This window comes from Phyllobates terribilis, unplaced genomic scaffold (genome assembly GCF_046119375.1).
Source record: "Phyllobates terribilis strain yellow unplaced genomic scaffold, ASM4611937v1 Scaffold_1__5_contigs__length_1240528914, whole genome shotgun sequence".
NCBI lineage: Eukaryota > Metazoa > Chordata > Amphibia > Anura > Dendrobatidae > Phyllobates > Phyllobates terribilis.
Window position 1 is genome coordinate 254,576,509 of NW_027362761.1, and position 15,288 is coordinate 254,591,796.

At 42.7% G+C, this 15,288-nt stretch overlaps 1 protein-coding gene across 1 annotated transcript; it reads left to right on the forward strand.

Moving 5' to 3' along the window:
• Positions 1–373: 373 nt before the first annotated feature.
• On the forward strand, positions 374–14,315 carry TPPP2 (tubulin polymerization promoting protein family member 2). The gene is made up of 3 exons (XM_073653639.1): positions 374–543; positions 1,329–1,482; positions 14,060–14,315. Exons 1-3 carry the CDS (start codon positions 374–376, stop codon positions 14,246–14,248), a joined length of 513 nt encoding a protein of 170 aa, XP_073509740.1. The 3' UTR covers positions 14,249–14,315.
• Positions 14,316–15,288: the final 973 nt, after the last annotated feature.

A 15,288-nucleotide genomic window follows, 5' to 3' on the forward strand; every position in this document is an offset into this window, starting at 1 on the left:
AAAGTAGACATTACTTATTTAACCTCAGAGAAAGAAAATAATGGTCATGATGGAGTTCAACATGCCTGTTTTTTTGCCCTACATCTTGCATCAGGGAACATTTGGCAGGCCCACATAGACATATAAATGCTAAATAAGTGCTACATCCATGTCCACACAGATATATGTAGTATGCAGCTTCATAGCAACTATAGAGCAATAGTCAAAATCATGCCGCGCAGCTTTCATGTGGCATGTATGCAAACCTTTCTACCCCTAACCCTTTCGGGTAACATATATGATGAGATTTTTTCCTAGCACATGCAAATCACAAATATAATCTGAACAGGGTCCAAGTATGAAGAATTCATTATATGTTTGCTTTTTTTTTTAGATGTCTCACGAACTTGAGAAAGCGTTCCATAAGTTTGCTGTCTATGGCAGCACCAAAGCAACTGGAAATGAGATGACCGGAAAAAACTTCAGCAAACTCTGCAAGGAATGCCACATCCAAGAACATGGATGTACCAGCACAGATATCGACATTGTCTTCGCTAAAGTGAAGTGAGTCTTCAGAAAAATGATTGAGTAGTATTTATAATTAAGGCCTTGTTCAGACATAATTTCTGCCAGTGTGAAATTGACCAGAACATGCACCAGTCTAACCCTATGTGCAAGTGCGCACCAGCAATTTTCCACACGGACTTCAGGCACGTGTGGCAAAAATTGTAGCGTGCACAATCCGTTTTAAGTACTAGACTAATGTATGTAATGGCAGGCAGCTAATGCAGCCGTCTGCATTGTGGATGAGCACATTGAGCTGCACATCAAGTCAGTCACGTCCATCATTTTCTGAGACTAGCCTAATTATTACAATGGAAAAAAAACAAAAATACAGAATAAAGATCAAATTTATACTTTCAAGCTCAGTTTTGTTCTATGGTGAGCTACCTGGAAATATTCCTCTTTGCCATTTTAGTGGTTCTTCTGGGACTGAAACAATAATGGTTTACCTCTGCCAGGGGTCACTATCTGGATCCTTCAAGTTGAACATGCACCCTTGGACAGTAGCAGACACAGCCAGAAGAAGGCCCTTATTCTAATGCATAATTCTACCTGCTTTGAAGGTGGTAGTGGGCCCCTTTACCTCTCGGGCCACCTACAGCTGCACAGATTGCACCAATGGTGTGTCCGCCCCTTCCCTTGGGTGCATTCTGCCCTTACATGTGAAATAGATAAAGTTGAGTAAAAGCGGATTGTGGGTCTTCAAATACCGACAATCTCATTACACATTATCAGGAAAAAGAGAGCAATGACATAACTAAAGGTTTATCCCCTTCTTTTTCAAGGTGTAAGGCAGCACATGTTATTAACTATGAAGAATTTAAGAAGGCCCTAGAACTTCTATGTGTGAAGAGATTTCTAAGGATGCCTGCAAATGAGGCAATAGCAGCTATCCACAAGCTTGTAGAGGGTAAAGAACCTGCAAACATGGGGACCACGGTGAGTGCGTAGTGCTGTTTGCCTTTCTCTATCTTTTAACAAGAACTTGTCAGCAGGTTTTCCCCACATGAAGTACGGCCAGCACCTGTAAGCCCTATGTGACAGCATTCTGCTGTATTTATGTCCCTAATCCCCTATGCAAGGCACAAAAAAGACCTTTTATTATACTCACATACAGTGCGGTCTGGTCCGATGGGTGTCTCTGGTCTTGATCCAGCTCCTCCTCTCTTATTACGATCACTGTCCTTCTTCCCTGCTTTGTGTGGATGACGTGTCCTATGTCATCCACATAGTGCCCCCACTGTGCTCCTGCACAGGCGTACCTCTCTCTGCCCTACTGAAGGTAGAGCAAAGTATGTATCGCGCATATGCCTACTTTACCTATGGGTTATTGGCGCTATTTGGCCTTTCCTGGCGCATGTGCACTACAGTACTTTGCTCTGCCCTCAGTAGGGCAGAGAGAAGTACATCTGCACAGGTGCGAGATGGGGGACACTGTGTGGATGACGTAGTACGCATCATCCACATGAAGCATGGTAGGAGGACGGCGATCGTAGGAAGAGAGGAGGTGCCCATTGGCCCATTGGATTGGACCGGGACGCACTGTATCTGAATATAATAAACGGTCTTTTTTGTGCCTTGCATAGGAAATTGTGGACATACATATAGCTTATCAAGAATGCTGTAAAAGAGCCCATAAAGTGGCCGTACATTATATGGGGAAAACCTGGTGAGAGGCTCCCTTTAAGAAGTAGTTTCCATTTTATATATTCATGAAAAGGATGATGAGAAATGTTTTACCTTTACTCAGACATCACAGAGTAGTGTGCTCCTTGGTTTACAGGTACAGTAAAGTAGATTAGGTGTAGGCTCGCAGACACGTTAGGGCAGGCCTGACCAGGTAACGGTTCCAGGCATGTGGCTTTACATTCAAAAATCATACATAACTCCGGAGCAGGGTGGGGGTTATGAATCACTCCACAGACTGGGATTAAGAAATGACTCAGGAAGTAAGCCATGGTCACTAACGGAAGGCAGCAAAAAAAGTATTGCAAGTAGCTGAGATTTACTGCTTTGCTGCGAGTTTATTGAACGTTCTCCCCACATCTGGGAGCAAGAAAAGAAGTAACAATGGGATGGACACGCTTTCTGTACTGCCACATTCCAAGTTGAAGTTTATATAAGACACATTCTGGAATGCAAGCCAAAATAATAAAAGTGAGCATCAAAGTAAAGGGTAATATTGTACTGCTGAGTGAGTTTCAGGAAAAGAAATACTCCTGCATGTTCTTTGTGTGAACTAGACTTGAAATAATTGTAGTTAGCTGCACCCCAGCTCTAATTTATGAAGTGACTTTGATAAATATGCATCATAAATAATGTAGAATTCAATAAAACACCAGTAATCTACACGCTGTGTAATAGATGTTACATTTATGTATACATATGGTATATATGTAGTGTGGGTGGATTCCTCTCGAGTGGTTCCCTTCTAAACAAAAAGACAGTCCTAAATCAATGGAACTTAAACAGTTCAACCTAACTAAACACAACTACGCAGTCAGTCAGTGGCACAAGAAGTTTTTTAGTTACTGTAATTTTAATGGGTCATAGGGATTGTCCATGTAAATGTAAAAAATACATTTTCAGAATGACATGGTAAAAAAGCAAAAAATAATTTAGACTTTCCCCACCACTCTTATCCTGATGCTGCCTGGACAGTTTTTATTTCGGATGTTGAGCTGACATCAACGCTGGGATATGAACCATCTGCAGCGGGTTAAGCGAGTCAACAAAAACTGGCACACGGCATTATTAAATTACTATTGGATGGATGAAAACTGGACATGTGAATAGAGCCATATATGAGACAAAAGATTGAAAAGGGTAGATGATTGGTGTAAGCATTAGAGATGAGCGGACCCGTGGAAGTTCGGGTTCTGATACCCGACTCGAACTTTATTCCAAAGTTTGGCTTGGGTACCAGAACTGTACCTGAACTTCAACCAGAGCCCAAACCTGATTGAAAACAATGGAAACTCGAACTTTGGGTCTGGGTAAGAAAAAAAAATCTCTCTCTCTCATACGAGTCTTCGCTCATCCCTAGTAAGCATCAATAGTGGGCTAGTCTCCTTGCTATGTCTGTGGAGACAAATCTCTTCACTGCCAAGAATCAGCAGAGTCCTTCTGGTGTGGCCAGTGGCATACATAGAAGTCACAAGGCCCCATAGCAAAAGTCCTAATTGGGCCACCCTCACTACACCTCAAAAAAAATATTCAGCGGAGTAGGCGTTGGTCATAACTCCAGATTTTTAAAAACATGGAGAAGGAGGGACATGATTTGCTGCACATACACAGTAATTGTGCTAATACTGAATCCACTTAGTGTTGTAATCCATTACTATGCCCCTTTCCTGGACCTCAAGGAGTATGAATCCCCCAAAAATTCCCAAAGACACATCAACCCACAGTTACCTCCCACACGCAAAGAATGATGCCGACACAGTGCCCTTATCACTGTATGATGTCTCTACAGAGACTCTCAACGCAGTATAATACCTTCTACAGCATGGTGCCCAACCCCCTGTATTATATGTCTATTGTTCCCCTATGCACAGAATCATGACTCCTCAGTGCCTCCAGCAAATTATGATCCCCCCACACAGTATAATTGCCCCCACAGCCCTCTCACACAGAATGATGTTCCCACTGCCCCCCACTCATGGTGTGATGCATCAAAAGCCTCCCCAAACAGGGTGATGGCCCCCACTGCTTTCCTGTACACAGTATGATGGCTCCTGCAGCTCCAATATATGTCGTATCATGGCCTCACAGCTCTCCTATACAAAATATGATGGCCCCCACATAATATTATTTAATATCATGGACCCCACAGGCCCACACATTATAATCCTATCCACAGCTCCCACACAGCATTATGTACCTCATAACCTTTCATACAGTATTATGGCCTCTAAAGCTCCTCCCCAAACACAGTATAATCCCACAGCTCCCACAAGGCATTATGTCCCGCACAATTCCCTAAAAGTACTGACATTTAAATAAATAAATAATACTCACCAAGCCCGTCTTCCCCTGATGCACTGCTTTAGTGTGCACTGTGTAGACTGAGGCACTACACAGCAGGTGTGATCTAGTGACTGCTGTGTTGCACCTGTTATGTTGAGTCTTAGACTGACAGGCTGAAAGGCACAGCTGTAAGAAGATGAAGAAGAAGAAGAAGTGTTGCACACATTCCCCCTTGAAGAATTGTGTATTGTTGTAATGCATGTGAATGTGTAATGTATTTAATGACATATGTTGTTAGTGATAGAGTTGTAGAATGTCCAGCAGTACGAAGTTAATAGGGACAGTTAGGGTTAACTGTTGGGACTAGCCCAGAGTAGGAGGGGCTAAAGTGAAGGGACAGAGGGAGTTTCCTGTTAGGACAGCAGACACGGCCCAGCGCACAGTAGAAGCCGACCTATGGTTTGATCAGTGAACATAGCTGCATGAATTGGGTGTTCCTGAAGTGAGAAGAGACCGAGGTAACTGATAGTGAGATCCAGAGTAGAGACCAAGGCAAAGTGATAGTCGGAGTGAGTGATTTACCCGAGACGGGATCCGGGGCAGGAGGCCTAGCGGCACATTCCCAGGTTTGCAAGCCGAAGAGGGACCAGGACGAATTGGAGCAGGGAAGGCGAGATGAAGAGAGTGCTCGGGGTGGTAATTCCAAGGCGTCGACAAACAGAGAAGCTAAGTAAAGACCATAGTGGCATGAGTAGCTCCCCCAGTGGGAAAAGGATGCAGTACTGCAGGTTGAAGTACAAGACTCTTGCTGACTGGACTGTAGTGCCACTGTAGTGCCTTTATTGGGCACAAGGGAAGCTCCCGAAGCACTGTGATGGGTTGTGGTGAAGGCAGAGGAAATAACTGAGGCAGAATCGAGTGAGTTTAGGAAAGGAAAGGGAGAATGTGTATGAAGATATTCCATGTGTTAAGAGAAACATTCATGAAGTTTTGTAACCACTATCCACTGTACATACCCCTCCCTACGTTGATATTCAGTGGTCTCCCTCACTGAACTTTATAACATCTGGTCCTGACCAGCTGAAGTCACTGGCATCATGTAGCTTCCCCCATAGACAAAGCCCACACACACAAGCAGGACCCCCATTTTCATGTAGCGTGTACAGTCGTGGAAGACAAGTAACTTGCCCACGGCTACCGCCCTGCGCCATGTTACACAGCAGTGAGCCGAAAGCTCCTTGTTACACCATGCTGCTCCTGAGTATACACTATACTGTTCAAATGTTGACAATGGACAAGTGGAGTATGGGGGAGTGCCGTTCAGTACCAGGTTCCTTCAGCTGAAAGGCCGCAAAATGATTCATTCATAATAGGTGTATATCAGCATATGCGTTGATGTTGCCCATAGCAACCACATTCCAGCTTCCATTTTTCCAGTAAAAGCTAGAACAGGAGAGAAGAGACCTGATTGGCAGTCTGAAGGAACCAAATTTTGCATATAGTAGCTTTTATGTAGGAGGCCTTCTGTGTCACAGTATGTTTCCTTGATGTTTGTGGAGATGTTTGAGATGCTTGTCTGTCTTTTAATAGGATGCATGTGCAATCTGTCATTTCTCTCCTTACAGAAGATAGGGCAGCTCTTATGTTTACAGCGATATGATATCTAAAAACAGATGTAGAAGAGAAACATGGCATCTTTGTCACCAGGTTCATGATTGTAAGATGTTTACTTCCTCGTCTTATCTGTTGATTCAGTGACAGCAATAGTTTCTCCTCTGTGCTTTGTACTTTCTCCTTCTTTAAAGAGAAACAATTTAAGACAACCCTTGACATTAGGCCGTGTTAGTGCATATGGATGTCACAGAAAGTGGTCTACTGAGGACCACTATTAGCCAGTGGAGAGCTACTGACAATCAGTGACTCCCATTCTGACACTGCTTTTCATGGCTGACCATTTATCAGTACAGCTGATACAGTGGAAATATTAGTCAGAAAAGCCTAGGGGCACTGAATTTGTTGCATGTGTGGGTGAGCAATGGGTTAATGTGCTGAGAGATGCACATGACAAGGCTAAGTCAGGAGGCAGCATTTGGTCTGGTTAGCATGCTCCTACACCCCACCTATAGCATGTCAGAGTAAAAGGGTCTTTTTTCCCTACTAGTAGGCGTCTGAGCCGAGGATGGAAAGCAGCAAAGGCTATGGTGCTCATGTATACAAGCCGGCATTATAGGTAGAGATCAAAGTTAGGGATCACAATCCCATATTTAGCTATTGCCGAAAAGTCCAGAGGTTAAGGGTATGTGGACACGATCAGTAAACGGTGCGGATTGGACGCAGTGCTCTTGCGTTGCGTGCAAACGGCAGCGTTCTACATTACAAGCAAAGTGGATGGGATTTCAAGAAATCCCATACCCACTAATCGTCTCCGTGCACCTGCGGATCACCCACGGACATGCGGCTCGTCTTTCCAGACCACAGCATGTCAATTTCTCTTGCGGAGAGTAGTGACTAGTGAGAAATTATATCAGCAATGTATTGATTGCGGATTCACCTGCGTGCAGCGCTTTGGACGCAGCATAAAGTATACTGTGTTCAAAGTGCTGACAGTACGGATAGTGTGCACATACCCTAAAGGTTCCCTGTGTGATATTCTGTGTGGAAGGTGACTAGTCTACGCAAATCTGGAGAGTGAGATCGCTTCCTAAAATGTAACAGGGCAAAGACACATCAGAGGGGAGCGGAGAGGCCTATGCCTGCAGTTGTGAGGGGAGCATGATGGCTTATACCTGTGGGCACAGGGAGTGCCCGCCTGAGGGGTGAAGTCCTGTCATCCAAAGGAACGGTGGATGTGGAGATTCCATGGGGAAATCCATTATGAAAGTACTGTTCTTTCTATGCTTCTGCTTCTACAAGAGGACTGTAAATAGTTGCTATAATGTTTAATGAAATGTGTTTCCCAGTGGTTAAAGAAAGCATTTTTTGCACTGACTTCCCATCCCATACCAAATGGCGATTACATTATGATTATTATCTTAAAGTGCGCAACACACCACTTTTGCACATTCCCTACAACCTGTCAGCTGAATGAATGTTTGACTGACAGCTATCTAAGGTGTGGCCACGGTAAAGAGAAAAGAGACTGTCCATGTTTTAAAATGAAAGTTGCACTGTGATTAGTTGTTATTGAAAACAGCAGTTTAAAGGGAATCTGTCCGCAGGTTTTTGCTATGAAATCTGAAGACAGCAGCACATAGAGACTGAAACACAGATTTCAGCTATGTGTCACTTTTTTTGACTGTGTGCTGTTTACTTACAATGAAGGTTCTATCACCAGGAGATTATCATTGCCTGGACTAGAACTCACACAACTGCTAGTCTGACCACACACCCTTCTCTGATGAGGAGGGGGCGTGCAAACTATCAATACACAATGCACACAGAAAGCTGTAGTGGGGTGGGGTTAGCTTTCTGAGCTCTGCTTCATGCTACATCTAAAAACTCTATTTGTGTCACAACTGCTGCACCCAGTAAACTAATCGATACATTGTTGGAATCAAGGTTACTTTTCTTACATTATGCTGCTGATGAGGTAGCAAAAACCTGGTAAGAGATTCCCTTTAAGAGATGAAAACTGAGCTTCGATTGATTGTTTTGGGCAATAAGGACAGGACATTTTGGTTGTAACATGGGAAAGAACAATACTTTAATGTTTCTTATGGGCATAACATTTCCATTTCACATGTGCTGGCAAAGCGAACACCTCTGACTTTTGCTTTCTGCTTGAACATGTCCGTACCTGCCAGTCATACAAACACAGTTGTTTAGGTCTTCACTGACCAGGCCTGTAAATGCTCAGTTCTTTATGGATATTTGTCATGTTCCAGACTGCTTTACATCTTTTAAATCACTCCAGAAATCGATTATTAAATTCACATTTGCTTATCACTTTATTCACAAACATATGGAAAGTTATATAGAAACTAATAACAACTCGTAGCTCCAGGAGGTGCACAGGTGAGTGATGCACTATGGCCCTATCAGCTTAGGGGGCCCAATGGCCTCTCTGCCCAATGAGAAGATACCAGTATTATAAATGGCTCATGGTCAGATGAGTTGCTGCTATTCCCTAGAAAACTTTACTAGGATCACTGTAGCAATGGTCAGAAAGAAAATACGCTTTAGCCGGTCTGTTGTTAATTGGATTGGATCAATCCAGTTATTGTACTTTATAGCTAAAATGTTATATTTTAGTTGCGTCACAGTAAAAATGCTTAAGAATACCTACAGCGATTATATGATTATATCGGTTTTATTTAGTATAATTATAATAAATTCACTTATCTTTTTAAGATATGAATCTATTTATGTACTCCATGTACTATGTTGGATATGATATAGCTGACATATAAGGCCTCATGAGCATAAAGCCTGAAGAATATCTACAGTTCTATATTGTGGGGCTGTAGGCAGCATATGAACAGTATAGTAGTCCCCTCCTGAACCAGTGCTTTGTGGAGAAAATATCTTGGTAATATTGCATGTGGAGGAAAGGTATATGGATGAGCACATGATCGGAGAGCTGCAGACGATCAGCTATTCCCGTCCTGAGGGATTTGAAGAGTCAATTTTTTACATAGACTACCATTCATCACAACATCTCCAGACAGGCTCTATACACATGGTTCTGCTTGTTTATATTAAGGGGGCTGTCCACTACTGAATAACCCAGAACTCCCAACCGTCCCGCCCCTCCTTCATCAGTGCAGCGCTGCGCAGCGTGAACACTGACCGGCTGAGCTCACACTGCGCGACGCTGAGTGTCCTCTGAGAAGACAGAAGGAGTTTATTATCACTATCTGTCTTCTCTCCTGTGGGCACAGTGAGCTCAGTGTGATGAATAGAAGCTTTCGCACAGCCAAGTTACACTTAGGCCACGGCCCCACTATCAGTATTCGGTCAGTATTTTTTCTCAGTAGTAGGAGCCAAAACCAGGTGAGGAACAATCACAGAAAAGGTATAATAGAAACAAGTCACCAATTCTGCATTTATCACCCACTCCTGAGAAAAAATACTGACCAAATACTGACCAAATACTGATAGTGGGGCCGTGACCTAATATTTACATTGTATTGGAGAAGATAAAAAAAAATACATACTTACCTCACGGCCTGGCACCACTCCTGCAATCTTCAAGTTGCTGCTCCCAGCAATCCTGTGACATTGTTGTGTCATGTGACTACTGCAGCCAATCAGTGGCTGCAAATTGGCTGCAGCTTTTCAGTTTTCTGTCAGAGTGGAAGTTTGCTCTGATGGAATAAATAAGGTCGCTGACTGTCTTATGAACGCCAGGAGAGACAGCAGGGAGATAGGAGGAGCAGGAGGAAAGTATGCATTTTTTTTTACTTTTTTCACCAGACTGCGGCTATTAACAAGGAATTGTCCAATAGTGAATAATCCCTTTAAACAATATCTTCAGTCACTAGATAAAAACAATGCTTCAGCACACTATCCAAGATACAAAAAAAAGCTGGTGATCTTTAATCACCAAAGCTCGCTAGCTTTTTTTGTCCCTTGGAAAGTGTGCTGCGGTATTATTTTTCTTTTTTACTGGATAGGAGGTTGATGGGCTGGAACCTGACTGCGTGCGCCGGTGAAATATCTATCTGAATTTCAGTTTTGTATATTGTGAGATTACTACTGCTGATTTCTACCATTGGTGTCTCAAACCGTTAATTTAATGGTCATTTCCATTATAAAGATCCTCATAGCTGAGGAAGAAATGTAATTCCTACACATGATCTTGTGACTAAACATATTGCTGTGAAAGGACATTTACATTTGCTAATACAATCACTTATATTTCAGCAAATAAGCATTACTAGAGGTGCTTGAAAGTCTCCCCCAACCAAAATAACATGTGTGCTCTGCTAAGCTTAACATGCAAGTATGTAGTGTTGCTGGGGAACATTCGGATGTAGCAGTCAACTTTACAGCTCTGCTCACCACAGTGGCAGCATAGTGTCTATGCTTTTTGCATTACATTCATATCATGTGCAGCAGCTATTATGTTGGCGGTATTTCCCCCACTGTAGTGTAATGCACCCCATAGTCCTCTATATAGTATAATGCACTTCCCATAGAGTATAATGCAACCATATTCCTCCATATAGTATAATGCACTCCCCCATATAGTATAATGCACTCCCCATAGTGCTCCATATACAGTGTCGGCAAAAAAAATCTTTATACTTGTGTGGCAAAAGAAACTTTACATGTAAAATCCACTTCATGATTTCTCTTCTTAAAAGTGCACACAATGGGGGAGATAATCAAAAACGTCTAATAGCAAAACTGGCTTTGACAGCAGATGGTGATAAAATGTAAGGGTGACATGATGAAATACTAATTGTAATAAAATATCCACAATAAAACACTTCAATGTTAAGATTTTGTGGTTTCGTTGAACTTGTAAAGATTTTTTTTGCCGGCACGCACTGTAATATAATGCACTTCCATATTCCTCCATATAGTATAATGCACTCCCCATCATCCTCCATATAGTATGATGCACTCCCCATAGTCCTCCATATAGAATAATGCACTCCCCATAAATCTCCATACAGTATTCTGGCAACCACAATGTTCTAACTGATTTTTTTTTTTTAATAGAATACTCACCTCTCCTCCTCATTTCCCCGTAGCTCTGGTCTCTGCAGCAAGCACTCTGAGCACCTGCGCATCTCAGCGCTATGTAGGGACGTCATCACACCCGCTGCACTGAAATGTCAGATGCCAAAGGGGAATGATGAGAGAAGGTGCATCAGCAGACGCTACCTCTTTCATCATACAGTTGTATTTGCAATGATGGGCGGGGGGGCTGGTGCCGGCCCCATAGTGGCCATATGCCACTGGTGGCAGTGCAGGGAGATCATGTCTCTGTGCTCTGCCTCAGAGCTTAACTCTATCAGCGCGCTGCACACGCCGATACATTTAAAAGTAGCGTAGTTCCAGGTGGGCCACCCTCTGCCACCCCCCAAAGGTACCTCTGCCACCCCCAGTAGGCACACTATCGTGCACATATAATCACTCTGTGTCATTATGTCTCACTCAGAGAATCTTCTAAGCCAGATGCGGGCAAAGTGCGGCCCGTGGGCCACATGTGGCCCTTTAGCTGTTCTGATGCAGGCTGCAGACCAGGGTAACCAAATGGCTTCATGCAGGGGCGTCCCGCACCACACGGCCGCCCCCTGCCCCGCTTCTCACATTCACTTGTATCTGCATCCTCCAGGTGAGATACCAGTGAATACAATGTTGGAACAGCTCCCTTTTCCATCATTGAGCCTGTGCGGCTGAGAACGTAGCAGGCGAGATGATGTCACTACATCGCGACAGCTGTGCCTCAGTGCACAGCGCAGGCCTTTTTGAATGGGGTTAGGTGATCAGTTTACATACATATACTGTATATGTACTGTATATATATATATATATATAGATAGATATGCATATATATATATATATATATATATATATATATGTATTTATATATATAACATTTTGTATAAATGGAGGATGCTGCTTGGGGACATCATTGTGTAAGGGAGCTGTATGGGGTACATTATTCTCCAAGGGGGTTGTGTAGGGAACATAATAATGTATAAGGGGGTTGTGTGAGGATATCATTCTCCATGGGGGCTGTTTGGGGACATCATTGTGTAAGGGGGCTGTGTGGGGTACATTATTCTCCAAGGGGGCTGTGTGGGGAACATAATAATGTGTAAGGGAGCTGTGTGGGGACATCATTCTCCATGGGGGCTGTGCAGTCAGAGTGACTGCAGACTTAGAATTTTAGACCGGACAACCCCTTTAATCAAATTCAGGTCTGCTGTGCTCCAGCACATGCTATCACACTGCATTCAGGAGAGCAGAATGTTTGTCAATACATGTCTCATACTTAACCTGTTCTAAGCTACTGTGGGAGCGTGTTCATTTTTCCCCAGTGTGTTGCTGCCTACTTATGATTGGTTAGCATCGGAAAGAGGAAGAAGCACATGCCTCCAGTAAAATCTGTCTTTTAATGTCCACTTGGACTTAAAAAAAAGTAATTGTTTAAGTGCCAAATACTTTGATTGCTAATATCTCCACAACGGAGAGGCAAAATTAAAGAAAAACAAAAATGTAGGGCAGCATGGTGGCTCAGTGGTTAGCACTGTTGCCTTGTAGTGCTGGGGTTCTGGGTTCAAATCCCACCAAGGACAACATCTGTATTATTATTTATTATTATAGCGCCATTTATTCCATGGCGCTTTACATGTGAAAGGGATATACATAGCACAAACAGTTACAGTAAATTTTGAACAATGCAAGTTGGCGACTGGTGCAGGAGGAGCGAGAACCCTGCCCGCAAGGGCTCACCATCTATTATGCTCTCCCCGTGATTGTGTGGGTTTTCTCCCACACTCCAAAAAACATACTGATAGGGAATCTTGATTGTGAGCCCTAATGGGGACAGTGCTGAAAATGTCTCTAAAGAGCTGTGGAATTAATGGCGCTATATAAGTGAGTAAAATAAATAAATAAATCAATTTTTATTCTGCCACAATTACATTGTGTGTCCAGATCAATATGAAAACTTTGGTGAAAGGTCCTTTTTAAATGAGCGCTGACCTACTTATATATAATATATATATATATATATATATATATACATTGCGTAATTATTTACCTTCTTTTAAGAGTTTGATAATCCTCTCCTTTGTTTCAATTGACATCTCTCGTGTTGGAGCCATGGTTTCACGCCAGTCCACTTGGTGCAACAGCTCTCCAAGGTGTGATCACTCCTTTTTAGATGCAGACTAACGAGCAGATCTAATTTGATGCAGGTGTTAGTTTTGGAAATTAAAATTTACAGGGTGATTCCACAATTTTTTCCTCAGAATTGAGTGATTCCATAATTTTTTCCCTCTGCTTGGTCGGAAAAAAATTACCCTTACTGAGTACCACATTTTTTATCTTGATTTCTTTTAGTGTTTCTTAAAGCCCTAAAGTTGCCATTTGAAATGACTTTAGTTTTGTGCCATGTCTGTGATCTGCTTTCATTAAACAACTGAATGAACATCCTCCGAGCCCGGTGATTCCATAATTGTTGCCAGGGATTGTAGTCAGTCGGCAGAACTCTGCCAGTATAAATGCTTTTTTATTTTGTAAGTGGATTGTGCATACAAGGATGTATGTGTTATAAAGTAATTTTTCAAATGTCGTGTAACCCAGTATTAAATCATTAGAGCCTAGACCTTGTTTATCAATTCAGATACACAGTATACATTACCAAAAGTAGCATATAATATGTCATAGATGTATATGCTACTGTGTCTTTAAAAGCCAGTAATTGAATAGCCCCATCAGGAGAGGAGGTTGACAGAAATGACATCAAGTCTGTAGAGGGGTAATTTGATCCCTTTGAAACCTCTTTGTTCATGTGGTGTGGGACCCTCCTTCTTGACTAGCTGGAGTTTTCATATAAACAATATAACTCTGCTCTGTTTTACAGAAAGCTGTGACTGCAGGGGCCGTGGATCGTCTAACAGACACATCAAAGTACACTGGATCACACAAGGAACGTTTTGATGAGAGTGGCAAAGGCAAAGGCATAGCAGGACGTGAAGAACTGACTGATAACGCTGGATATGTTGGGGCATATAAGGGAGAGGGGTCGTACGATAAGAAAGTCAAGGAGTAACTCAAGAACAACAATTGAAGGAATAATACCTGATGGGACCTTAAAAATATCAGTAATGTCCCGAAATCCACTAGGATGAAACAGTTAATTATTTAGTATCTAAGACATCTGTCCTTAGCTTACATTAACCTGTCAATAATACATCATCAAATGTGAAATGGGATCCTCTCATTTTTTCTAGGTCATATGAGACATGTTATTCTATCCCAGAACTGTGCAAGTGGCACACTGCGTCTTTTCTTCTACTACGAGCATGCAGACTGCTCATCTAGATGGACTGTTCCTGTGTCTCTGATTAACGTGAGCACATGTATATGGAGCCCGTTCACAGTGTTCATAATGTTGTACTTTAGAGCCACAGGCACTCTGTGAAGCCCCTATGTGACCTGTAGATTTGTATTGCTGCTATATTACATCTTCATACAATTTGTAATTTTTAAGAACCTATTATACCACTGTGTGCATGATGCCCAAGGCAATTTCACACAATTTTTCAAACAATACATAACTTTTTTTTTCAATTGCATTAGAAAGCATATACGACTATTCTTTGCAATACCAAGGTATCCTATATATCATTACAGTGGTCAGAGGAAAATTCTGCCTCCTTTCAGCCACCATAGACAAGCCCCTATTTTCCTAAAGTACCAGCGGTCCGGTGCCTAGGGCAGCAAGTTGCAGGGGGCACTGCCTGCATCTCTCACCCTCCTCCAGACTCTTTAACAAAACTGGCATCATTCTGGAGGAGGAAGGCGCAGCACCACATTCATTTATAATTGCGTCTTTAAGTGCGTCGGAACTTCCTGGGTCAGTGGAGCTCCAGTCAGCTCCCTGTGGGGAACTCGGTATGAAGAATGGGAGGTGGGGGCCTCGTTATGGAGAATGGAGGGGGTCTCTGTATGTAAAATACAGGAGGGTTCAGTATGAAAAATGGAGGGAGAGCTCTGTATGGAGAATGGGGGGATTGATATGGAGAATGGAGGGCTCAGTATGGAGACTGGAGGGGGGTTAATTATGGAGAATGGAGAGGAGCACTGTAT